Source organism: Zootoca vivipara, chromosome 2, assembly GCF_965207765.1.
Source record: "Zootoca vivipara chromosome 2, rZooViv2.hap1.1, whole genome shotgun sequence".
In the NCBI taxonomy this organism is placed as follows: Eukaryota; Metazoa; Chordata; class Lepidosauria; order Squamata; family Lacertidae; genus Zootoca; species Zootoca vivipara.
The window spans coordinates 13,790,578-13,815,198 of NC_142584.1; the positions used below are offsets into that span (position 1 = coordinate 13,790,578).

The 24,621-nt window shown below is 41.3% G+C and overlaps 2 protein-coding genes across 3 annotated transcripts in view; one reads left to right on the forward strand and one right to left on the reverse strand.

The window, feature by feature from the left end:
* The first annotated feature begins 44 nt into the window (after positions 1-44).
* Positions 45-2,194, forward strand: COX14 (cytochrome c oxidase assembly factor COX14). Of its 2 annotated transcripts, none has more exons than XM_035103787.3 (2): positions 45-121; positions 1,769-2,194. In XM_035103787.3, exon 2 carries the CDS (start codon positions 1,774-1,776, stop codon positions 1,951-1,953), a length of 180 nt encoding a protein of 59 aa, XP_034959678.1. In that variant the 5' UTR covers positions 45-121; positions 1,769-1,773; the 3' UTR covers positions 1,954-2,194. The 2 variants fall into 2 exon arrangements, with proteins under 2 accessions (XP_034959678.1, XP_034959679.1); XM_035103788.3 differs by having other exon boundaries at positions 45-112.
* A 3,149-nt stretch (positions 2,195-5,343) lies between these two features.
* Positions 5,344-24,621, reverse strand: part of CERS5 (ceramide synthase 5) — a 31,801-nt gene continuing 12,523 nt past the window's right edge. The window contains exons 3-10 of the mRNA XM_035108087.3: positions 23,478-23,608; positions 22,033-22,090; positions 21,585-21,635; positions 18,805-18,897; positions 15,627-15,755; positions 15,325-15,431; positions 13,468-13,624; positions 5,344-6,652 (exon numbers count right to left, since the gene is read on the reverse strand). Of these exons, the coding sequence (XP_034963978.2) occupies positions 6,500-6,652; positions 13,468-13,624; positions 15,325-15,431; positions 15,627-15,755; positions 18,805-18,897; positions 21,585-21,635; positions 22,033-22,090; positions 23,478-23,608 (879 nt within the window). The 3' untranslated portion in view covers positions 5,344-6,499. The remainder of the gene's footprint in view (positions 6,653-13,467; positions 13,625-15,324; positions 15,432-15,626; positions 15,756-18,804; positions 18,898-21,584; positions 21,636-22,032; positions 22,091-23,477; positions 23,609-24,621) is intronic.

Consider the following 24,621-nt stretch of genomic DNA (forward strand, 5'->3'; position numbering starts at 1 on the left):
TCCGGAAACCGCGCCCCTCGCGCGTCCGGAAAACACCCGGAAGTGAACCTGCCAGCTGCACGCGCAATAAGGCAGCTGAAGGAGAGGTTTTTCGCGACTGCGCCAGGCGGCGGTGAATAGTGTGTGTGCTTGGGGCTGGGTTGTATTGTTTTTTAATAATTTGTCAGGGCTGTATCGCTTAGGGAGGGGTCGCATTTTTATTTTTACAGATAGTGTTAAGAGACTGGATTGCGGGGGGGTTGGACTAGATGACCATTGGGGGTCCCTTCCAGCTCTATGGTCGAAAACCAACTTAGTAGAGCTCAGTCCTGAGGAGACGCTGTTAGCTAGGGCTAAACAGGTTGAGGTGCAGCCGGGGTCACTCTTTTCCTGAAGGATAAGGCCTGTATAATACAGGATTGCCCCATATTTCGGTGTCAAATCCTACGACCTGTATTAATAACGTTTGTCTCTCTGCCAAGTTAGAGGTCGTCTCCAAATGCGTGTGTTTGGAAAGCTGTGTGAAAGGTCGCGGATTTAAGCTCTGGGTGGCCGAGTACAGGCAGATTGACAAATTCCAATGTGTGCACCTGTATGTGTGTGTGCGTGTGCGCGACACATTAAGGAGGGGCCATCCCGTTAATAGGCTGTAACGGGTTGCTTTATTATCATTTATTACTTATTTATTGGACTTATATATATGCCCGGGGGTCTCAGTGCGGTTCACAGAAAAGATCAGCATTGAAGTCACTTCAGCACCAGAGGTGGGGGAGAAAAGTCATCCACCCACACCTACATTTTGCCAGAACCAAGGTGGCAACCCTACTGAGGGTTGGCGGTTTGCTTCCAAGCCCAATTCAGACTTCTGGGTTTAAACCAATGGGATGTCTTTCTCAATGTCTTTTTTATGCACGTGCCCTCCGAGGGATGGCAACGAGAAAATGGCTGTTTTCAGTCAGGCCCCTCCTCCGTTTGCTTCTCATCATGGAAGCTTAGCTGGCATCAGCCAGTCTTCATATTTTTGGTGCCGGCCCAAGACATTTTTATTCTCCCAGGTGTTTTTGTGGGCATTGATATTGTGGTTCCTGTTCTTGTTTTGCTTATTTGAGGGCATCCAGTCTCTGGGGGTGGGGAGTGGGACAGTACTCCCCCCCCCCCGCATCTGCAGTAGTAATTCAGAAACATTTTTTATCTTAGTTTTAAAATATGTGTCTCTTATTACTTGCATTAGTACCAGTATGTATTTCTGTTCCAAGTTGCTTGGGTTTTTTGTTTTTGCAAAAGTGCCACTTTGGAGTTCACGGCAATGTGTGCAGTCGCACATGACTCAAATGCATGTAAATGGGGGGTTGCCTGTAGTCTCTGGTGCCTCTACCTAGTCCCCAAATCTTTACCCGATTATCCATTTCATTCCTAGTCCCAGCAACTATCTACTTCTTTTGAGAATATCTTTAGAGAATATACGTGCCTGGCATTATGATCTTCCCGAGCCTCTTCTAATCAAGCAGAAGTAAACCATACATGCCTAGTATGAATTTTGTCAACTGAAATAGCCCAAGGAGGGAAACATAAGCTTGAATATATATTCTCCCCATCACCACCACCTCATTTTCCCCAAAACAATTTCACTCTTTAGATACTGAAAAGCCTTGATTACATACATTGCTAAAATGTGCTTTTCTGTTCAACTCCTTCCTTTGATCATACCTCAGGTATAATGGAAAAGATCTAATGAGTTATTGTGTTATGCAAACCCAAATAGTAACCCCCCTTTGCTTTTTTCCCACAGCAATAATGGCTTCTGCAAAGCAGCTGGCTGACTTTGGCTATAAAGCATTCTCCGGGTCCATGATGCTCCTTACCTTGTATGGTGGCTACCTCTGTAGTGTCAGAGTATATCGCTTTTTCCAGAGGAGGAATTTGCTGAAGCAACTTGAGCAGCAGGAAATAAATGCAGAAGCTGTTAAGGACTGAACACTGTCCTGTTGTCTGACTTAATGCTTAATGAATACAAGACTGGTGTGCTGCAATAAAAACTCATTTCAGAAAATGCAGCCCTGGAATCTGCCATGAAGAATCACTAATTCAGGGTGTGATGCATAAAAGGATGGAAACACCTGTGGAATTCGGCAATAATTGAATGTTTCATATGTGGCTTGTTTCTGTAAATATACACTGCTAGCAGCATCTAACTATAAAAGATGTTTTCACAGAATTGTTTCCCTCTTTATTTTTGCATCCTCCTGTTCATTTAAAGAAGGAAAACAATATGATAAACACAGATTGCCACAGGATTTCTCTGGCTGAGCCTACAAGTTTGCAAATGATTTGTGGGTTGGTATTGTGGTACTTCATCTGTTTCCATTTACTAATTTCCTGCTTTAAGTTTTAAAGCAAAGGTGCGTCCCACTGTCTTTACATCTGGGTCAACAAGTGTTTCCATGTGGGAATAAATGATGTCGCCTTGACATACATATTCTGATAAAAGACATGTGAAAATAGAAAAACTGACACAATTGCAGATGTGAGGATTGCCGAATAGAAACCTTGCAAAAAGCAAAGTAATATTGAACGTGATGTTGCATTCTCTGGTCCTACTTCAGTCAATGGGAGGTCGGCCCTTCTGTTCTTGTAAATCTAATTATACCATCTGCTATGCAACTGTCTGGCCATTGTCTTTTCATTTCTAAATAATAAACAAAAGCAAGAAAGAGTTCACAAAGAACAAATTAGGCAAGAAATAAAAATCTCATTACAGCAGGCTGGATTAGGATGGCTTCATTCCACCTGCTGTAAAGATTGTATCAAGGTAAGGTGAAATGTGTGTCAAACAGCATGGCTCCAGGGTAGCTTTAGTTTAGCAGACTATACTAATCACAAAGCATATATAGGGCCGGAGGCGGAGGGGGAGGAATAGTGTTCAGAACTGTCAAGGCCAGGGTGTTGGTTTTTTTGGTATGTCACATGTAGATTGTCTGCTAGATAGTGAAGTTATCTCATGCCTTGAGTAAGCTGTTAATGTCTTTCTACCAGTTACTGCTAATTCCACTTTGTGAAATAATGATTTAGGCCAAAATAGTTTAGAAATGCTCATTCATCCTTTGCTGTTACCCTTCCCACTAAAAAGTCATGGAAATGGCTAGAAGCGTCTCATTTAGGAAGTCAACATGATGACAGCAAAGGCTAACCTTTCACCAATAGGGTTTCTGTACCCTAAGAGTTTTGTACATGAAAAAAACAAACTTTCATTATTCCTAATCTCTTTTCCTTTTGTGTTGTATCCTTTAGATGGAATAGAAAGCCTGAGAATAGAAACTGATTTATCACTGATTGCAGTAAGCTGCTCTGGGAGCCTTCTTTTGGCTGAAAAGTGGAATATTCTGTATAAAAATACTTTCAATAAAATATAAAAATATTTTAAATAGCATATAAAAATACTTTCAATAAAATAGATGATACAGAGGAGGTAAGAATTAGGATGTGTGGCAGCCAAAAACTTATTGTAACAACTAGCTTGGCCCTAAAGGCTGTGAAACTTAATACAGTGGAACCTCGGTTTATGAACACTTCGGTTTATGAATTTTCGGTTTATGAACACCGTGGACCCATCTGGAACGGATTAATTCATTTTCCATTACTTTCAATGGGAAAGTTCGCTTCAGTTTATGAACGCTTCAGTTTATGAACAGACTTCCGGAACCAATTATACCCATGCTTTAGTTTATGAACGTTTCAGTTCTCCGCGGACCCGTCTGGAACGGATTAATCCACTTTCCATTACTTTCGATGGGAAAGTTCGCTTCAGTTTATGAACGCTTCAGTTTATGAACAGACTTCCGGAACCAATTATGTTCATAAACCGAGGTACCACTGTAACTGATTCAGAGGGTCATTGTATTACCGTAGTTTTTAAACCATGATATCTATTAACTACCGCTCTGTAAAACTCCCAGTTCCTATACACATGTTCAGTATGCATAAGCATTATGAAAGATAGCTCAAACCAGAAATAAAGGAAGCTTCCTACTTAAACTGGCAATAAACAAGGAACCAGGCAGAGGGCCTTCTTGGTAGTGGTGCCCTCCCTGTGGAACGCCGTCCCTTCAGATGTCAAGAAAATAAACAATTACCTGACTTTTAGAAGACACCTGAAGGCAGCCCTGTTTAGGGAAGCTTTTAATGTTTGATGTTTTATTGTGTTTTTACTTTTCTGCTGGGAGCCGTCCAGAGTGGCTTGGGAAACCCAGCCAGGTGGGTGGGATATATATAGAGAGAGAGGGTAATATTCTGTGTGGCGGTGATGGGGCAAAATGGGCTGTTCGCATTGGGTGGCAGGGAGGCTATGGAACTACAGGATCCTAAGTCCTCTCCTTATCCCATAAACTATGCCAGACCTGGTATCTACATAGTTTTAATATCCCCATTGAAGTCAATAGGAGGGAAATGGGAGGAAATCATGGCAAGAAAAAGTTGCATCTTTACTTCCTGCTTGTGACAACAGGTCACAAGAAGCGGCAACAGTACCACCTCTGATTTCCTCTGTCCTTCACCCATGATATGACTGTTACATACATACATAGATACATGAATGTCAGAGAGGTCAAACAGAAAAAAGCAACGTTCTTTAGACTATCTAGGGCAGCAGCTGTTTTCTTCTAAATTGGACTCTGACCCAGAATCATTTGGTGGCCCTGTAACAATACTATAAAATGATAATTAGCAGTTTTGGGCTCCATTTCTTGGTTGTAGAGCTTGTAAAAGATCATCACACCTTAACAGAGTTCAGAAAGAATCTAGCAGGCATAAAGGTGACTGCTAAACTGTAAGAAACATGGAATGTTACTCTAGGGCAGAGCTTTCCAAACTTTTCATGTTGGTGACACACTTTTTAGACATGCATCATTTCGTAACACAGTAATTCAGTTTTAATACCAAACCCAGGAGGAGAGCAGGGAGCATTCCCGTGGCACACCTACACAATACGGCCAACACACTAACGTGTCGTGACACACCGTTTGGAAAGCTCTACTCTAAGGCCAATTTGCACATACAAGTAGACCCCACATGCTGCGTGGAAGTACACCTGGCTGTTCCTAGATTGAAAAAAGGGCCATTTGGGAGAATCGGCAACTCTTTGGGTGCTGAACATCTTCCAGACCAGCATAAGGCCCTGGATGGGTTTAGCTCAGCTAACAGTACCCACAGAATTAATACTACTAATGTGCTACTTGCTTTGCAGCCTTCAAATTTCCAGCACCATCTCCTGCTTCTGTGTAATTTGGCAATGTTAGCACGTTAGCAGATTATCTAAAATCAGAATGCACACAACCTTCCTCAGTAAAGCAAAATTCACAGACCCAACTCTTCAAGCAAATTTCTTTTTATTCAGAGTAAACAATAGTATAAAATGATAATAACTCAGGGCATTTTCAAAGTCCTGCTCATGACAACACTTTGCTGCCTTTCATCTCCCCTGAAGTACCATTTAGTAAAAGGGAGGGAGGGACTCAAAGCCCTTGTGCGGCAACCTCTTTATCCCACTGACACCTCACCAAAAGATTCTGAAGCAGGTACGGGCGGCATGCTTGCTTCTCTTCTTAAAGTAGAACTGTCTATGGAAAAGTCGGCAACAGAACCAGATCATCCATGCCTATTATCCTGGTACACAAATTTATCCACCTCTTTCTTGTAATTCCTATGTGACTCAAAACCCATAGCATTTGTAGGAAAAACAGGTGATTTTAGGAAGTCAAAATGAAGACTTTGGAGACAGTACTCCACTTGGCGGGGGGGGGGGGGAAGCAATGAACACCAGCCTTGTCTTCCCACCCACCCAAACAAGCAGACATAAAACTTTATTAGCAAATGGAATTCCAACAACAAATAAGTTGGCCTGTCTCTACCACCACCACCACCAGGTTGCTATGCCTAGCTGTGGCACATCCCAGACTCCTCAGGACACAGCTTTAGTCCTTGCTGCTAGGAGCATGGAATATCAATTTAGACCAGGCCAGTGTATTAAAAAACAAACAAACCCCTGGAGTGCAATTAAAAAGTGAGAGGCAGAACCTGTTTGAGATCCGAACCTTCAGAGTTGTTGCAAGAATACTTTCTCTCAAAGCTTCAGTTGATCTTTAAAATAAAACAGCTTCCCCACCCACCTCTCTCTCTCTCTCTCTCTCTCTCTCTCTCTCTCTCTCTCTCTCTCTCTCTCTCTCTCTCTCTCTCTCTCACACACACACACACACACACACACACACACACACTTCAGCAAACATAGGATACCATTAAATGCAAAATGGCTTAATTTCTTTAAAATGTGAAACTGGAAATAGCTTTTGCACTAGCAATCAACTAGATTCCTTTAGTACAAAACTGTGATGTGCCTGTTTCAGAACTGCTGGAGGATTTGGGGGGCAAAGCGCCGGCATGAGTAAAGATTTCTTGGGGATATGGAGTTAAGACATATCTAGTCATTTGAACACAAGTCTATGTTTTCTTGAGGTCTCCCTGCCGGTTCTTACTCCTCTTCTGCCCACTGCCCACTAGTTATGTGGCCGTTAATCCGACTGGTGTCATTGCTTGAAGAGCTAAGGACTCCTTTCCTGTTGCTTGAAGTCACATCTTCCTCTTCAGAGCTACTTTCGACATCACTGCGTTCATCTTTTGACACCTGACAGGAAGAAGCAGAGTAAGTTTACCACAAATATAAGGGCTAATTTGAAAATCAGTTAAGCACTCAGTGTAGCATTCACCACACTATACTTAGCTATTAGTTGTTTAGATGGTATAGTTTTCAAATTTAGTCATGAAGTTTGCGAAGAACAACCAAGAAAGAACAGAGTACCAAAAGCAAAGAAGCAGTTTTTCTACACAGCCACAAAAATAAGGAAATTTATGTGAAAGCTTCCTTTCACATAAGGACAGATTTCCACCAAGGGCAGAAATGCTATTTTGCAGGAGTTGTGGCTGCTACTTTTGGACCTCTAAATATTGCAGGGGAGGAAATGGAATATATTATTTCTAATGCATTTCCATTCTCCACAAAAAAATTTAAAAAATAAATGATTTGCTTCTTTGCCTTCCAATTTCTGAAAAGTGTTCAAGGGGCCAAGAATCTACATTTTAAAGCAAAAAAATTAGTAACTTAACACATTCAAATATAACTAACCAGGTGCCAGAATGAAAATATATCAAGGATATTATAAAATGTATGCGAAATATTTAAAGGAAACAGCAAAATGACATTAAAGAGGAAGCCAGATGGATCTTCCAGGGCAGGAAATTCGACTGCTTGGTCACTAAATATACCTGAGCTACAAGGGAACATCATAAAGCTGAGGGGAAGAGGTTCACCTTACAAAGAGAACGCATCTCAGCTCTTCAAGAAAAAGGCCACATAGCCTTACAAACATTACTCATTCTAACGGATAACAATTTAAACAGAGAATACCATTCTTTCAAGGATAGCCCAGGAACACAAGAGGAGTATCTCCTGAAATGTAAGTACTACAAGTACACTTTTCATATGACCAGAATTAACCCAAGTCTAATTTTGCCATCAGGCATATTAGTTGACCAGGTAAACATATATTAAAACAAAAACAACAGACAAGTGGTGAAGAGGTCAGGCTTTCCCTCAATGACAGGGATGGGGAATTCAGCCACGGGTCACATGGCAGTGGTAGGTGGGACCAGAAGCAAAAGCACAACAGATCCGACTCTTACCTTCTGCATCAGAAGCTACTTCCAGCCTCATTGTGGCTAGAGGTTTACACATATCAAGGCATGCCAGTAAGAGACATTATAATAGTTCAAGGGTACATTCCGGCCATGCGAAAGCACCTGAGGAAGGCAGGCACTGAGCAGGCCCAGTAGAGGGGGGGAGGGAGATGTGAGCCCCAGAGAGTCCTGAGGGGTGAAGAGAGAACTCTAGAGCTGCATTCAACCTGTGGGGCAGGCTGAATTGTGATTGTGGTCTACGTAAGTATATTCCTTATATATTCATAACTGAATATATATATACATAGTTATAATAGAGATAAGAACATATTTCAATAAGTGGTTCCTGGGTGACGTGATGCTATGCAAAACAGGTACAATAATATATCTTGAACCCACTCCTGCTATATTACACATGTAGACTTTATATAAACAAAGAATTATGTAACACTCAAAAGCTTGCATATACTTACACTAACAAAAATATGCCCTAGACAGCTTTTCACTGTTGGAACTTTCTTTCTTTCTTTCTTTTTATTATTAATTATTATTATTATCATTATTATTATTATTTCGGCCTTCATCGCAAGATCTCAAGGTGGTTCACAGAGTAAAACACAAGATAAAATCACAAGTGAATAATTAAAAGAGAAACAACAAAACGATAACTTCCCCTTCCCACAGACACATTTAAAAGGCTGCAGAATATTAATCGGCCAAAAGCCTGGTTGAAGAGAAATGTTTCGCCTTGTGCCTAAAAATATATATAAGTGCCAGGCGAACCTCCCTGGGGAGAGCATTCCACAAACGGAGCCACTATAAAAAAAGACCCGTTCTCGTGTTGCCACCCTCCAGACCTCACGTGGAAAAGGCACATGAAGAGGGGCCTCAGATGATGAACCCAGAAGTCTGGGGCGATTTCTATGGGGAGGTGTAGTCCTTGAGGCATAGTGGTGACAGCACATTGTGGCACTGTGCACTTCTTCCTCTAAAAGTAATCCCATGTCGCTGATTACAGTGGGAAGTAGCTTATTAGTGTCTGGTGGCATTGGGGGGCCCTCATATGGCTTTTTATTTTTAACCTTGTAAACACTGGCACAATAGTGCAGGTGAACATTCAGGGAGCTAAAGTGGGGGAGGGAAATACAGTACAGTACTACTTTACAGAGCTTCATTTATGGTAGAAAATGTGTGTCTGTGTGTGTGTTTGTCTCTCACGGCTACACTGTGACAAAGGACTGCCTTCTCTATTGCTTGCTAATGGCTGTGAAATGCAGGATTGTACATGAAAATGGCAGATAATTTTCTGCCCACTTCCGCCAACCAAAGGTTAAGATAAAGGTGAGGTGTAAAAGCTGGGGGGTGGGGAATGTTTTTAAAGTTTTAAGACACTCCCACTGAAAATATAATAGTGTGATGCTACAACACACCACAAGCACTAGCATATAGAGAGAAGGACCACCACCACCCGTAAAAGAACAGCTCTGAAAACACACAGAACCAACAGAAAGAAACTGCAGGAAGGGTACAGATTAACTAGTGCATCATGCGGCATGTGTTTTAGAACCCATGCGCAGCAGGAAAAAAATCCTCATGCAGACTGACACCCAGGCCCTATAAAGTCCACAGTCCATTTCGTATTTATTGTTTACATGACTTGCCACAAGGTGGCAATATATTACTACTGAACAGTAAAGGCACCAGGTGTTGCTGCAAACAAGGCTGAAATGCTCACATCATAGTTATATACAGATTTTTCTATCTCTGCTGTAGCAGCTGTCAAGCGTAGGTCCTCCACTTGTGAGCCTGCAATCAATAGCACTGATTTACATAACACTGAGGATTTTTACCTGTGCACCAGGTGTGCTCAAGCTATCCACACCCCTGATTAGTTAGGCATATGGACTTTGAACAGCCCTATGGAAAGGATGGCAGGGCACCTACCAATGACAAGTTAATGATTGACAGCGTCAACTGTAGGTGCCCACTTCTCAAGAGCTGCAAATATATATTGCCTGATATCTACCAAATGCTTTTAAAATCATAATATAAATGGGAGGCAAGAATAATTAACACAAATTGTGTTATATTTCATAGCCATTTGTGGCAATGGTTTTCCTCATGTGAAGATTAGGAATACTATGTGGCAGGCTTTTTTATCCCAGGTTCCAAGCTATATCCCCTTATAAATGGTGCTGATTTTAACTTTGAATACTGTAAATGACCCGGATCCATAAGGACTGACCATGTAGGTTTTCATGAAGTCTGGCTTCATGATGCTAAATTCCATCAGCATCCACAGTAGGGACAAGCAGATATTTTATTGGTGGTTGCTCAGGCCTTATGCAACACTTTTCCAACAGAAACCTACCTACCTATCTAATATTATTTCATTATTATTATTATTATTAATATTATTAATAATAATATATCACCCTATACCCAGAGGTCTCAGATCGGGTTGCGCTGTGAGTTAAACCACAGAGCCTAGGGCTTGCCGATCAGAAGGTCAGCATTTCGAATCGCCACGATGGGGTGAGCTCCTGTTGTTCAGTCCCAGCTCCTGCCCACCTAGCAGTTCAAAAGCACATCAAAGTGCAAGTAGATAAACAGGTACCGCTACAGCGGGAAGGTAAACGGTGTTCCTGTGTGCTGCTCTGGTTCGCCAAAAATGGCTTTGTCATGCTGGCCACATGACCTGGAAGCTGTATGCCGGCTCCCTTGGCCATTAACGCGAGATGAGCGCCACAACCCCAGAGTTGGTCACGACTGGACCTAATGGTCAGGGGGTCCCTTTACCTTTATACCCAGAGGTCTCAGGGCGGTTCAAGGAACAAAATCAAAATATAAAACCACAAAATATATAAAATCTACCAATGTCATTTTCATAACATTTCAGAGAGAAACAATCTCATTTTAGCAACTGATGAACTGAACTAAGTTTTCAAATTTTACATGCTGTTTTATTCAGCATTTTTTTAAAAAATGTGTTTTTAGAGCGAATTTTCATTACCTGATGCATTCTGACATTCTTAATTTTCTATTCTCTATTTTCAGTTCAAAAGAAAGGAAGATTTAAGTGAAAAAATACTACCAAGATGAACCACAGAGCTGAAGGTCCACAGATGAAGGTCGTATACAAAGATTATAGCCACCTAATTATAGCCACCTACGTCAATATCAGAGACCTGACTTTCTTGTGAGCTGTTTTCAGATTAACTAACAACTGTTTGAAAAAAACCTGCAAAGTACAGCTGATTTGAGGCTAAACAGTGTTCAGACTCGTTTTAGACACAGGTAGTCCCCCCTCTCACAGCCACAATAGCAGATTGCACTTACATACAAGAAGAGGAAGAGATCCAGCTTCAGTCTGGCACAGAGAAAGGAGTGAGAGAGAATGGAGAATACAGAGGAGAGTCCTTCCCTGACTAGGTCACCTGATCAGGAAAGAAAAGCAACGAGAGGAGAGATGCAGGTCTCCTGCAAGATACCCCAGCTTGAAAATCAGCTATAGCCACTCAGCAGATAAATGAACGAAACAAACATGGGTGAGATCCAGACTTCCCCTTCCGTTCATGGAAGGGACCGAGATCCAGCTGAAGAGCCTGTTTAAAGAAAAGTGGAATGGGCAAATTTTACTGATTCCCCAGCATTCTTCAGCACTACTTCCCAGGTTATTCTGGAAGGCTCCCCTCAACCCGGCTTATTTGCTCCCCAGCTCTACTCATGGCAAGTCTAGATTCAATCCACAAATATATATGTAATTAAGATACAAATACGTGTAAAGAAAAGAAGCAGTATCTAAGCTGCAAGGCAGAGAAGAAATTGGGGTTCTTTGAATACGCAGAAAGAAAAGTACTCAGGCATCATTAAAATGCTCTACTGGAAAGCAAATGCCCAGTACTATAGAACGGTTTATTTTTGTAAATATATAGTATTTAGCTAAGATTCTGAATCTGAATTGTTCTCTCTCTCTCTCTCTCTCTCTCTCTCTCTCTCTCTCTCTCTCTCTCTCTCAAATCTGCTTCCATGGCCACTTTCATAAGAACAAGTAGTCTTCACTTCTTTCCTACATAAAACTATAGCCTCTCCTTCTCCCACAAAGCCCTGCAGACACAATAGCAGGCTAAACACAAGCCCTACTTTGAGAGCCAGAGGTCTTAATAAACTTAGCTACCTGTCCTCCTTCATGCCAATGTCCTCCTCAGAAAGACGTGAAGGCAAGCTAAGTTCTGGCAATGTAGTGGCTTCCATTGCTTCTTAAAGAAGCAGCTTCTAAGAGTCAGTTCTAGCACCTATGCTCAGCAACACTGAAGGTAAGGGCCTGGAGCACTCACTAGTACAAAGCAAAGAGGAGTTCAGCAGCAAGGCCCTTTCGGCCTTTCATTATCACCTTTCCTTCTCCTGGGTGTATTTGACACACTGATCAGCTCCTAGAATTAAATATTTCCATTTTTGGTAACTAGAACAGTGAAGTGGAATCAATGGAGAAATGATCCAGAAGGTTACACTGGAGAGCAATATGCACAAAGGATAGGCAAACCTCCTGTATTATGATCAGTATGATCTGCATCGGTGCAACATCAATTCTCATTTCAGAATATTCCTTCTATGCTACTGCATTAAAAACAAAACAAAACAAAACAAAACAGAGCCCTCCAGCCTTTCAGTGCAGTGTTCCTATGTCCACTAACAAGGGTTGGTATATGATAATACAGAATCCAGCAACTCAATATCTGTTTTTACAATTTACATCTTTAAAAAGTGCTTAGGATTGAGAAGACAGATTTGAAAGTGTGTGGAAATCCTAGAAGAGGGAGCCAAGAATGTCAAGCATTATTCCAGTTTGTGCTTTGTACAGGCTCTGCCTAGCTTTGTGCCACTCCCTATGACTATTAAAACGTATTGTGCACACTTTGTGCATTATTGTTTATATGAACACATTTTACATGGTGATGTTTCAAGCTTTTCTTGGTGCCTACTTGTATTTTTTAGCAATTGTTTACCCCTAGCACTGTTACATAGGCCAGGTTTATCTGGCAGCAATAAAATGTTGGTACCAGAATTCAGAGTACAAAAGAACGTTAAGAGCAGCCTTGCCGGATCTGACCAAAGGTCCATCTAGTTATCATAGTGGCCAACCAGATGTGCTGGGGTGGCATTTCCTACTTCAGTCAAACATAAGCCTCTGATGTTGTCTGGTGGGGAGCATTTGATATGTAACATGAAGTACAGCTCATCAGGGAATTCTGAGCAAAATTGCGATTCGCTCTACAATTGCACATTTACAAGTGTGTAACATTCATCAATGTAAGAGAACTACTTGGGTGGTCTGGATAAATATGGGCAGTCTGGAGAAGGATCAAGAGCTATGGCCGGTGGGTTTGTGTGTGCGATTACTAATGGGAGGAAGTAAGAGTGGTGTGAAGAGAGACAAATCCTTTTCTCATTCTAGCAGCTACTTAACTCCATGCTCTATTTTCCTTCCCATTCAGCAAATCCTGATTTCTCTCAAAGCCTCAAGTTTGGAAGGCATGTAAATTACACAAAGGAGAAGTGCGAATTGATTTGATTTGCACAGCATACTCTGCGTATAAAGCCTGAATTTCACTTGTGTAGAACGAACATATAAGTTAAACTGAAATCGAAGTAAAAAGTTATTGTCTCAGGCAGCAGTCCTCCTACTTCTTTTCAAAGCCACAGGTTGTGAAATATGCAAAAAGGTAGCAAGTATCTGGGAGTTCCCAGTGCTTAAGGAATTTGTACCTTCCCTCGTGCCAGGGCCTTGTAGGCAATGCGAATGATGAAATACGACCAGATGACATTTAGAACTTGTAAAATTAGAAGAAGCCCATTAAATAGCCACCATGATGGATAAGGGCCAATTATTTCCTTGCTTTCAAACAAAGTTGTGTTCAGTAACCTGCAAGACAAAGAAGTAAGTTGTTACATTGGCACTTTGCTTATCTTTCACAACTCCCAGCTTCTAGATAGAAACCAAGCTGACTGGACTACAAAAACATCTGCTCCATTAAAAATTTCCTTTACAGAATGTTAATGCCTCCAATCTTAAGAGATCTCAGTATATGAGTGGGCATCTCAGAGGCACAAGTTTCTTCTCCATTCAGTTTTTGTTATTGCTTTGATTGAGTCAAGAGCTGAAATGCTTACCAATTTATCTATTTCCAGAAAAATTAAAAAAAACGGTCTGTTGGTTTTACATGTTTAATGGATTTAGGAAGCCTTACACTGACAGAAAATGTGTGATTTACCCCACTGCACCTTGCTACAGCAGGAAAATATCAGATATATTACGGACTTTAAAAAGGGAGAAAGCCAATGAAATCTGAGGCCTCTGGTTGCTTGAACTCAAAGAGAGCCTGAAACTCTCCTCCCGCAGGTCTTCATTAGTCAAACCTGCCTTCTGACTCTCAGAGGAGGGACCTTCCCACCTCTAAAGGGAAAAACAGTTTCTACATGAGCCACCACATGCTATTTGATAAGTGCAGTATGGCATTACATAGTATGCAACCATCGAGACAGCAAAGTCGCTTCCCGTTGCAATCTGAGATAAGCAGGCATACCCAGGAAACAGGGGGATTACAATAAGACCAATGGAAACAGCATTAAAGATTCACTGGCTCCCTACCACACGCCAAGGGCTTGCTGAGTGATGTAGCAACAATACGTACAGATTGCCACGACGTAATCACAAACAGTAGGGCCAGTAGTAAGAAGATTTGTTTACTTGCACAGACTTGTACCAGTGCAAGAAGACATTTCAAGTCATTTAATACTCTGAAATCTCTCCTTGGTTGAGGGAGTACTCTACTGTCATAGCTGAAAATGATAGCTAGGGTAGAAAGTTGACATGAGTAGATGCTCAGAGGGACATCTGCTGACCACACCTCAAATGCAGATGTGCTGGGCAGCCTAAGTCCTCTTCCCAAATCACTCAGCACAAAGGAGCAACCCTGGGTTGCAGGACTCCTCCTGGATTCTCATGCGTTGATAGTACCATAATTCCTGAAGAGCGCTTTCTACCTGTGTAGGCTCCCTGTGTAATCCAGAAATCTGGACAATCCAAGTTCTTAATCTTTCAAGGGCCTACACAGATATAACATTAAAGCAGGGCACCTTTTCTGAGTGGCTAGCAGGAACTGTTCAACAATCTCCACAGATTCAAACTGGGCCCTTCTGCAACAGGGGGAGAGGACCTCTGGCATTATGACTGCATAGAGACCGGGGACCACATTCCCTATCTTGCCTCTCAAGCGCTAGCTGCAAGGGCACTGTGCAACCTGAGGAGCTCGAAACCCAACTCAGGGCCCACCTTAAGTATTTTGCCATTGTAAATAAAATAGTAAAACAGCACAACCAAAACCTGGAGCTCCTGATGCCACTTCACGCATTCTGCCAGGCTCTTTTGTTTATGGAGCCCCCAAATCAATCAAGTCCTTCAGGGGATATGCTGCCTATCACACATCTGTGGAGGGGTCCTGTTACAGAGGTTACCTTTGTGCTACAGCTGTTTAATCATCTGTACCAGACTCTTGGCACAGTGAACCCCTAAAGTTATCCCTTGACTTGCTCTCCCCCACCTCAATCCCAATAAATACTTACCAGAAAGGATAAATCCCCAAACGAGTAACAATGAACACCACACAAAACAGTACAAAGGTGGCATCACAGACTCGCTGGTATTTGGCATAGTTGGTCAGTTTTGCTACCTGGGGGGGGAAAGGGAGAAGCTCTAAGAAAACTCCTCCAGACTTCAATGCAATAATCCCATCATTTAAGAAATGGTTTAAGAAATGGTTATTACTTTGTTCCGTTGTACGCAACAAAAAATAAAAAGCATCTAACACAAACAAGCCATTTGAATACAGTGGTAAAAACTCAATAGAATAGTGTGAGGTACTTACTTCTAGGATGCCATCTGATGCATCATGAATCAACAAAACCAAACTTCCTACCCGCACCATGTTGTTCATATAGGAGAAACTAAGGAGTATAATTGCTGACAAGTGATGAATAAACATGATCAGGAAATCCTGAAAAAAACAAGTACCAGCATGATATCACTACGGAGTGCAAGGAACACAACAATATACAGATTGGGAAATCTTTAGTTTAGCACCTACAAACTTCTTTCTGACACAAAGGCGAGCTGTTTTCAAGATCACAATTATTTATTATAGAATAGCAGTCTAGAAATCTGTACAGCCATCACTTCACCACAAATCAAACTGGTGTGTCATTAGTGTTCTTGAAAGTGAGAAAGTTTCCTAATCCTCAACAGAAATGACAACATGGGATTTGCACCCTGGCCAACATCTTCATCGAGTTATCTACTCTGGTTCCTGGTCTGTCACCTGCAGTTCAGACCCTGTGACCATGTACGTGAAGTTAAGATTATTGTTTTTTTTGCATCATTTTACACTTGTTTACAGTGGATTACACTTGCCATTTCACTGCCCATTTACTCAGTTTGGAGAGGCCAATTTGGAGCTCTTTGCAATCTCTTTTTGTTTTAACAACCCTGGACAATTTAGCATTATCAGCAGATTTGGCCACCTCACTGCTCACTCCTAAATCCAAATCATTTATTAGCAAGTCAAAAGACAAAGACCCCACTACTTCTCTCTATTTGGAGAACTGTCTGTTTGTTCCTACACTTTGCTTCCTGCGTCTTAACCAATTTTTGATCTGATCTCTTATTCCTTGACTACTAAGCTTTCTCAGGAGTCTTTGGTGAGGTACTTAGTCAAAAGTAATTTGAAAGTCCAAGCCAACTGGATCACTGCTATCTAGTCGTACCTTGGATGTCTAACGGCTTAGTTGCCGAACGTTTTGGTTCCTGAACAATTGAAAACCGGAAGTGATTGTTCTGGTTTTCGAATGATTTTCAGAAGCCGAACGACCAGCGCAGCTTCCATGGCTTCCGATTTGAATGCAGGAAGCTCCTGCAGCCAATCAAAAGCCATGCCTTGGTTTTCGAACGTTTCCGGGAGTTGAACAGACTCCCGGAACGAATAAATTCGAGAACCTAGGTACGACTGTGTATGCTTATTGACATTCTCAAAGAATTTCAATAGGTTTGTGAGACAAGACTTTCCCTTGTTCTTCTATCTATATAGTTGGTTATTTTATCTTTAACATTACTTTGCATCAGTTTTCCAGGGACAGACGTTAAGCTAACCAGCCTGTAATTTTCAGGATCCCTGCTGGAACCCTTAAAAAAACACCACTGTGCTACTTTGGCTACTTTCCAGTCCTCCGCTATGGAGGCTGATCTGAGGGACATTGCAGAACAGGGTTGTTTGCTATATAGGAGTGTCTCTCAATGTAGTCAGTTTGAATAAGATAAAATTAGGAGTTTTTTGTAATCTGAAATGTTATCAGTAAAGGTATTGCTTTGGGGAAAAATCACTGGTGCCAGAATAAGACAATAGACTTTAATTTTTCTTTCAGCAAGCTCCCATTCTGGGTGTAGAATCTGTACAGATTGGGTAGCCTATTCTAGGAACCAAGCCTCATGATAAGCAGCCAATGCTGGGCACTCCTTCTGAGAAAACAGAGTATGCATTTATTTATTTATCTATTATACTGCCCGATGCCCAGAGGTTTCAGGGCAGTTCCCGGAATAAATGAGTACCTTGGGTCAGGGACTCAAGGTTTAATAAGCATATATAAAAACAACAATTGCATTCAACAATACTCAAACTGCCAGTTCCTTTGTTTTGCAATGATGGGGGTAGACAATCATGATCACTCCAGGACACATCAACAGCTTCTGAAATATTTATTCTTATGGCTACTATAACACAACTATTCAACTCCTGTTTGTGCCTTGTGCTCTCCTATATGTATACATTAATGCAACTGATTTTTATCTGTCATATTTATTCTTGATGTCTGTTTCTTACAGAAATGCAAAACAATGTCTGTGGCTTTGGGATTCCATACTTTTCTTTTATACTCTTGGATTCCAGTTTGCTCACTGTATTCAACAGAACCTTATTCAGGAAACACAAGACCACTTTTTGTAAATTGGATTTCTCATGGAATGATGTTTTCAACTAGCTGATCTATATCTTTTTTTAAAAAAAAAAAAGCTTTTAAAATTAATTTTTTATTATTAGTTTTAATTTTCTCTCTCCGTAAGCTCCTTTGAACATATGCCTTAAGAATGCTACTGCTTTCAACAATCAAAGGAAAAATGATAAATTCCTTCCTTAATCAAATTGGGAAAGCATCTAAATCACAACTTACTGAGCATTTCTCTGTTGAACACTATCTAAGCCAGGCACCCCCAAACTCAGCCCTCCAGATGTTTTGGGACTACAATTCCCATCATCCCTGACCACTGGATCCTGTTAGCTAGGGATGATGGGAGTTGTAGTCCCAAAACATCTGGAGGGCCGAGTTTGGGGATACCTGATCTAAGCAGAGAAATCTTAGAGATACTGGCATGAAAACATTCAGGTTTAAGGAACCTAAAACACAACAAGGATTAATAGCATGCCTAGGTAAAGCAATACTGTGGAGCAGGGGGAAAGAGGAAAGGATACAAACCCATGAAACTAGTGACATTTATTTGCCTGGACAGTCCAATGTCACACGTCCAAATGCACATTTGTACCGGATTCACATTGGACCTGACTACAACACCGTGTAGAAAAGGGCAACCTCTAACAGCAGTGCCCTTAAGATGCAGGTCAGCACAGCCTCAATATACATTTTCTAGCTGAGAGCACCTGTCTGCTTTTGTTCTAAACCCATGCTTTCAGCATAGCCCAAAAAAAACCAAGCTAGGAAATGTAGAAAACCACACATAGGAGTCCTTAGTTTCCCCCCTCTCCTAGAAAAGGATAAAAGGCTCAACCAGTCTCACATGAGTCATCATAATACATTCACACAGACATATACACATACTTCACTCATCACAAGTTTGCATTTGATAGAAGTCTTCTAATCAAAGTAGTTTTTATTATAAGATACAAATCAGTCATTCTATTACTTGGTACTGAATGATTCTTCCCCTCATTCATAAAGGTTAATGGGATTGTTTAAGGCTCCTGGAAACAGCTAGTTAATTACCTTTCGCTGGACATCTATAAACTGGGAAAACATAAGAGACCAGTAGAAGGCCAGTTCCACAATATAATAGTAGTAAAGGCTAGATGATAGGGGCTGAAAAACAGAAAGAAAGTCTTGTTTAGGAACAGCATGCAACATATGTATTAAGAGCTACTTAAAGCAGGAATGGTTAACCTGTGGCCATCCAAATGCTGCTGGATTCCAATGCCCATCAGCTCCCAAGGGTCAGGGAAGATGGGAGCTGTAATCCATCAACATCTGGTTCCCCACCCCAATTTAAATACTTAAAACCACTGATAGGGAACTGAATCCAGCCAGAGAGCCAGATCCTGATGTCCCCCAACCCCAAGGATGTAATTGACTTATAGCTGGGGTCACTCACCTATTAATCTCCCGGTGTCATCATGACCTCAGGTGAAGCATCCCTTTGCCTATGCAATTTTATTTCAAAAAGTGCAAGCGAATGGAATGTTTCTCTGCAGGGCTTGTAAACTGATAGGCATGCCTTGCTTTGGCAAGGGATTGGGTGCTCAACCCTGCCTGGGGGCTCCAAAGTGCAGCCCATCTCAGCAGGGTTTGCTATCGCTGTCCATCAACTGATTGAAGCTGACAACAAGGCTTGCTTGCCAAAAAGCAATTGGGAGCACACTTTTCGGTTCTCTATTGCTCCTTTGCAGGACAATCTGTGATCACTTTCTAGCCTAATTTGACCTGCAGGAGAATTAGAGGTTCTCTACTGCTCACTTAAACAGGTAAGTGTTTATGTCCTTCCATCCTGTAAAATGACCTAAGCATTCAATATTGTAATTACAAAGACACCTATCCTCCCTTCTCTCGGTTCTTCCCGCTTCCTCCCCCAGAGCTGCTATTATGTATGGCTTTTTAAGTGAGATCTGATGCAGATCTCCCAAAATCACACCCAACTGTACCCTTATATAAACAGCTGTCATTTGCACTTGAGGATAACATTAAGGTGGCAGCAAAAACTCCCACCACACTTGAAACCTGGTGGCCTGACTGCACCAAAATGTCCATCACCTTCTCCTGGGCATAGTTTTCAGTTTTCAGGGAAAGGGCAATATTTCTGATGCCCCACTCCCAAAATCTCAATGAGGGGTGACAAGCTAAGGACTGGGGGGAGACAAGTAGATTGGTAGAAATCTCTATTCCCCAGGCTGCAAAACTTGACAGCCTTTAGCTAACTTTTAAAAAGTGTGTCTTCCATTTAATAGGGGTCCATTTAATAGGGGACACAGATTACTTGCTGTGTGTGCTTTTGAAATACATGTTACTGTACTTAGAAACAGCAATTTTAAAAGAGGAGGATCAGAGAAGAATTCAGCATTACCATTCAAGTAAGGTAAAGGTAAAGGGGCCCCTGACCATCAGGTCCAGTCGTGCCCGACTCTGGGGTTGCGGCGCTCATCTCGCTCTATAGGCCAAGGGAGCCAGCGTTTGTCCGCAGACAGCTTCCGGGTCATGTGGCCAGCATGACAAAGCTGCTTCTGGCGAACCAGAGCAGCGCACGGAAACGCCCTTTACCTTCCCTATTTATCTACTTGCACTTTGACGTGCTTTCAAACTGCTAGGTGGGCAGGAGCTGGGACCGAGCAATGGGAGCTCACCCCGTTGCAGGGATTTGAACTGCCGACCTTCCGATCAGCAAGCCCTAGACTCTGTGGTTTAACCCACAGCGCCATCTGGGTCCCTACCATTCAAGTATCATGTAAAAAAAAAAAACCTAGAGAGCAATCAGCCTGTACTGTTTGGAGCCTCAAACCCATAAAAAAAGCACTTTTTTGATAGATCAGCAACAAGACAAAAACTTGAGTTCAGATGCAGTTGCAGTGTGTGTTTATTTAGTGACTGGACGGTTTTCAGCACACACAGTTTTTCTCACTAGTTTTAAATCTATCTACATAATGACTGCAGGACTAAAATGTCTACACCACACAGAGAACTGTCACTATATAATCTCTCCCTATTGCATCATTCCAGCTATTTTGTGTTCCCTCATCCCTTACGTTTAACACTAAAGCATCAAACACATTCTAAGTAAAGTACAGTATGCCCATTACCTCCTACACAGGCCAGATCATCAAAAGGCACACTAGTAGAATGTGTAGCAAAGCATAATATGCCCATTTGCTCTAAGAATTACCTTTTTCTTGACATACAGTGGTGCCTCACTTAACGAATGCCCTGCTTAACGAAATTTCCACTTAACGAAAGGATTTTTCGAGCAGAGGTTGCCTCGCTAAACGAATTCATTTCATGAAAAATTCATCTAGCGAATCGCGGTTTCCCACAGGAATGCATTGAAATTCAATTAATGCGTTCCTATGGGCAAAAAAAAATTCAATGCATTCCTATGGGATTCGCTAGACGAATTTTTCGTTATAAGAAAAGACCTGTGGAACGAATTAAATTCGTCTAGCGAGGCACCACTGTATCTACAAATTCACTTTGAAAAACAACCAGGCACATGTCCTACAATCCATCACCTTTGATTTACCAGAGCTCCAAGTTAAGCTCTAACATGTGAAAATATATTTGCAAGGTCAGGATGCACCACTTATTTTGACAGACACAGCTGTTCCACAGGTTACTTCCCTCAAGGTTGACAGATAAGCTGTATCAAATGAGGGAGCTTTGTGTATATATCAGTACTTCCAGTGGCAAACTGGTTCAAGAAGAAAATGATTAGTCAAAAGCTGAAGGACTTAAGGAAATTATACCTAACACTGTTACAAGCTTCTATTAGTAAAGACAACACATACCTGAAAAGGGTAGTTGTACCAGCATTGTCGAGTATCCCAAAACCAGGGTGACTAGATTAAAATAATAATAATGAATGAATGAAAGATACTAGAAAACACTACAACTAGAAAGTGTTGATATGGGATCCCTTATATTGAGGGGGAGCGGTTTCCCCCTCAATACAAGCAACCACAGATTGTAAGATAGGGATCAACACCCTTTTCAAGAAACAACAAACAAAAGGCATCACAAATCATGGACTGGTATTTCTGGTTCTGGAGTCAAAAAGAGAAAGTTGCAGCATTCCTGAGATGAAGAGTGATATAAAGGCTACGTTTCCTGTTCTGCCAGGATAGAATTGAAGGAATAACTGACAACGCAAATAATAATGTCAAGGAAATCCCCAAGGACCAATTGAATCTCTCAATTTAATTCCACCGAATATATATTATTATGCAACATACTCACCAACCAAAGAATTCTGAGTCCATACGTAAATATAGAGAAATAAAATGTAAGCCTCCACCTGGAAGTGAAAAAGTAAGAATCAAATATCTGGCACAAATATCTTGATGTTGTAAAGCACCAACCAGGGAAAAATCCAAAATTAACTCAAAATAAAGGTTAATTAGAGCCCTCTGTGACTTCCTTCATTAAAATGAACATGTTTTAGAGACTTAACATAATGTAATTTAGATCTATAAAATATCCATAGGAGACTTTGATATACAGTGGTACCTCAGGTTGCGGACCCAATCCGTTCTGGGTGCCATTCGCACCCCGAAAAGTCCGCAACCCGAGCAGCGATAGAGCGCTTCTGCACACAGCGGAACCCGGAAGTAAACAAACTCGAGGTATGACTGCACACAACTATGCTAGCCCCACAATAAGAGGAAAAAGCATATGCATGGACACGAAGGTTGTCTGGTAAAACCTCAAAATGTGAGTTCCTGCATGTATCTTGATCTCACAAGAATTCTTCTATGTTGGGCATTCACTTCAGACAACTGCAGACACTTCAGACAAACTTCTTCTGAAGGAGGAGATGCTACAACAGGGACAGGATCGCATGAATCACAGCAATGCCCTACTCACGAGTAACATGGGAATGGGGCTTACGATGAAGCAGCTTCCAATTTAGAGTATAAACCAAAGACAGACAGATGTCAAATGAGACTCCCACTCACCTAAAGCAAATATCTTGGGGAAGAAGCCACTGAGGAAGAGAGGCAGAAGTCACAGAAGTAGCAGGCAGGAAGGCAAAGATGCTCAGATACTATAGTGATAGAGGTCATGCAGAAAAGGGTAAGAAAATAAATTTAAGTGGGAATGAAAAGAAATGAGAGCCCAGGAAAAATTCAAGTGCATGCAATGGGAAATAACTTCAAAGGATAAAATATAGCTTGCATAAAGATTAAAAGATTATAGCTATTTGCTGTACACTCCAAACTAAAGGTGAAAGAGCTATTTTACCACACTGAAACACAAATAGTGGTGAAACATCCAAATATATCTCCTGGTACAAATAAAAAAATAAGTGTTGTATCCAGCTGAATAATTGTGCACGTGGAACGACTTCCACAAGTGCAATGGAACTTCCCTTCTCTGTCCTTCCCCATGCACCCCCCAAATCTGCTCTGGGGATTCCCTCTAGCCCTCTAGAGCAGATTTGAGGGTCATACTGGAGGCACACAAGGAGAAGAGGGAGCAGCTGCAACTGCACTTGTAGTTGTTGTTCCATGCAATGATTTAGTTGGATATAACCTTAAAAGAATTTTCAGTAATGCCTACTGCTGAATAGCACCTGTTTTACAAAAATGCCTTTCTTCAAAATTTCAGAGACCACAAGATGTCAATTTTAAAACAAAACAAAACAATTGGACCTGTAAGAGGTGAACTACACACAAACCTACATGCTCTCACAGAATTTCACATGAGTGCTTGGTTTATCTTGGTTCCTTCGATGACGAAACCAGCGCTGGATTTTTCGGACATCCCAATCTAGTTGTTTTGACAAGCCCTCTAATCTTCTTGCATCTGGACACTAGAAGGTAATCAAACACATATTCCTTAGCTACCTTCCAAAACAGACTCTTCCCATTATCACCCAATTATTCTTCGACCTGCTGCATATTATACAAAATTGCACAATATTTTGCTAGAAAAAGTATCACTGGTTAAATAATCAGTTCAAGAAGCAAATTATTAGCAGAAATATACATAAAGATCCAATATGATAATATGAAATAAAAATGTGGATGCAAGATGCCATGAACAACAAATTCCGAAGAAATAACACATACCCGCACAAAACCAAAGTGTGTAAGCTTAACACACCCGTAAGGTATTACACTGCATTTTTACATTTTGGATTATTCTACTGACTGCTTGCAGTATTTTCCTTATCTTTTTCAAAAAGATGACAATACTACTGGAGATTTATTCCCTTCAGCCACAGGCATCTGTGCAGAAAGTTCCTAGTCATCACCTGGAATTCTGCCAGCAAAACATGATTTGATGTCAGGCTAGTTTCAACAAAACTAGTTTCCATTCAAGTGCTTTCAAAACTACGCCTATATTTGCCTTACATTAGTCCTTTTGCTAACAAAAGTAGCCAAGGTGAACAGAGCATGACGGGGATATTCTTACAATAGAGTATTTGATATAAATTAAAAGCAACAGTAGGGAGTTAAAAGCATTCAACAGAAATAAGAAGTCAGCCTCCAGGATCCATCCTGTGGAGAATAAAACAGAAATAAATCCATAGTTTCTTGGAAATATGCCTGTTTCAGCATAGGTAAGGTTTAGGGGTGTATGTGAATTATTGTCAAACCTTCATTCCTAGTTCTGATAAAGGTTAGTCTTCTGTTTAATGCTGTTGCAAATAGAGCTTTTCTCTAGGGGTACGCACCACCAGCACTCCCCCCCCCCACGTTAAAAGTATGACACTTTCTCTAACAACTTCATGGTAGGTATCAACACCCCTTTTTCTAAAAAGAAAAAGAAAACACTGGTTGCATCTATTATAGTCTACACATCAATGTTCTGAGAAACGCA

Excerpts from the sequence above, each read along its gene's own strand:
- COX14 (XM_035103787.3), top strand. The coding sequence starts at position 1,774 with ATGGCTTCTGCAAAGCAGCTGGCTGACTTTGGCTATAAAGCATTCTCC.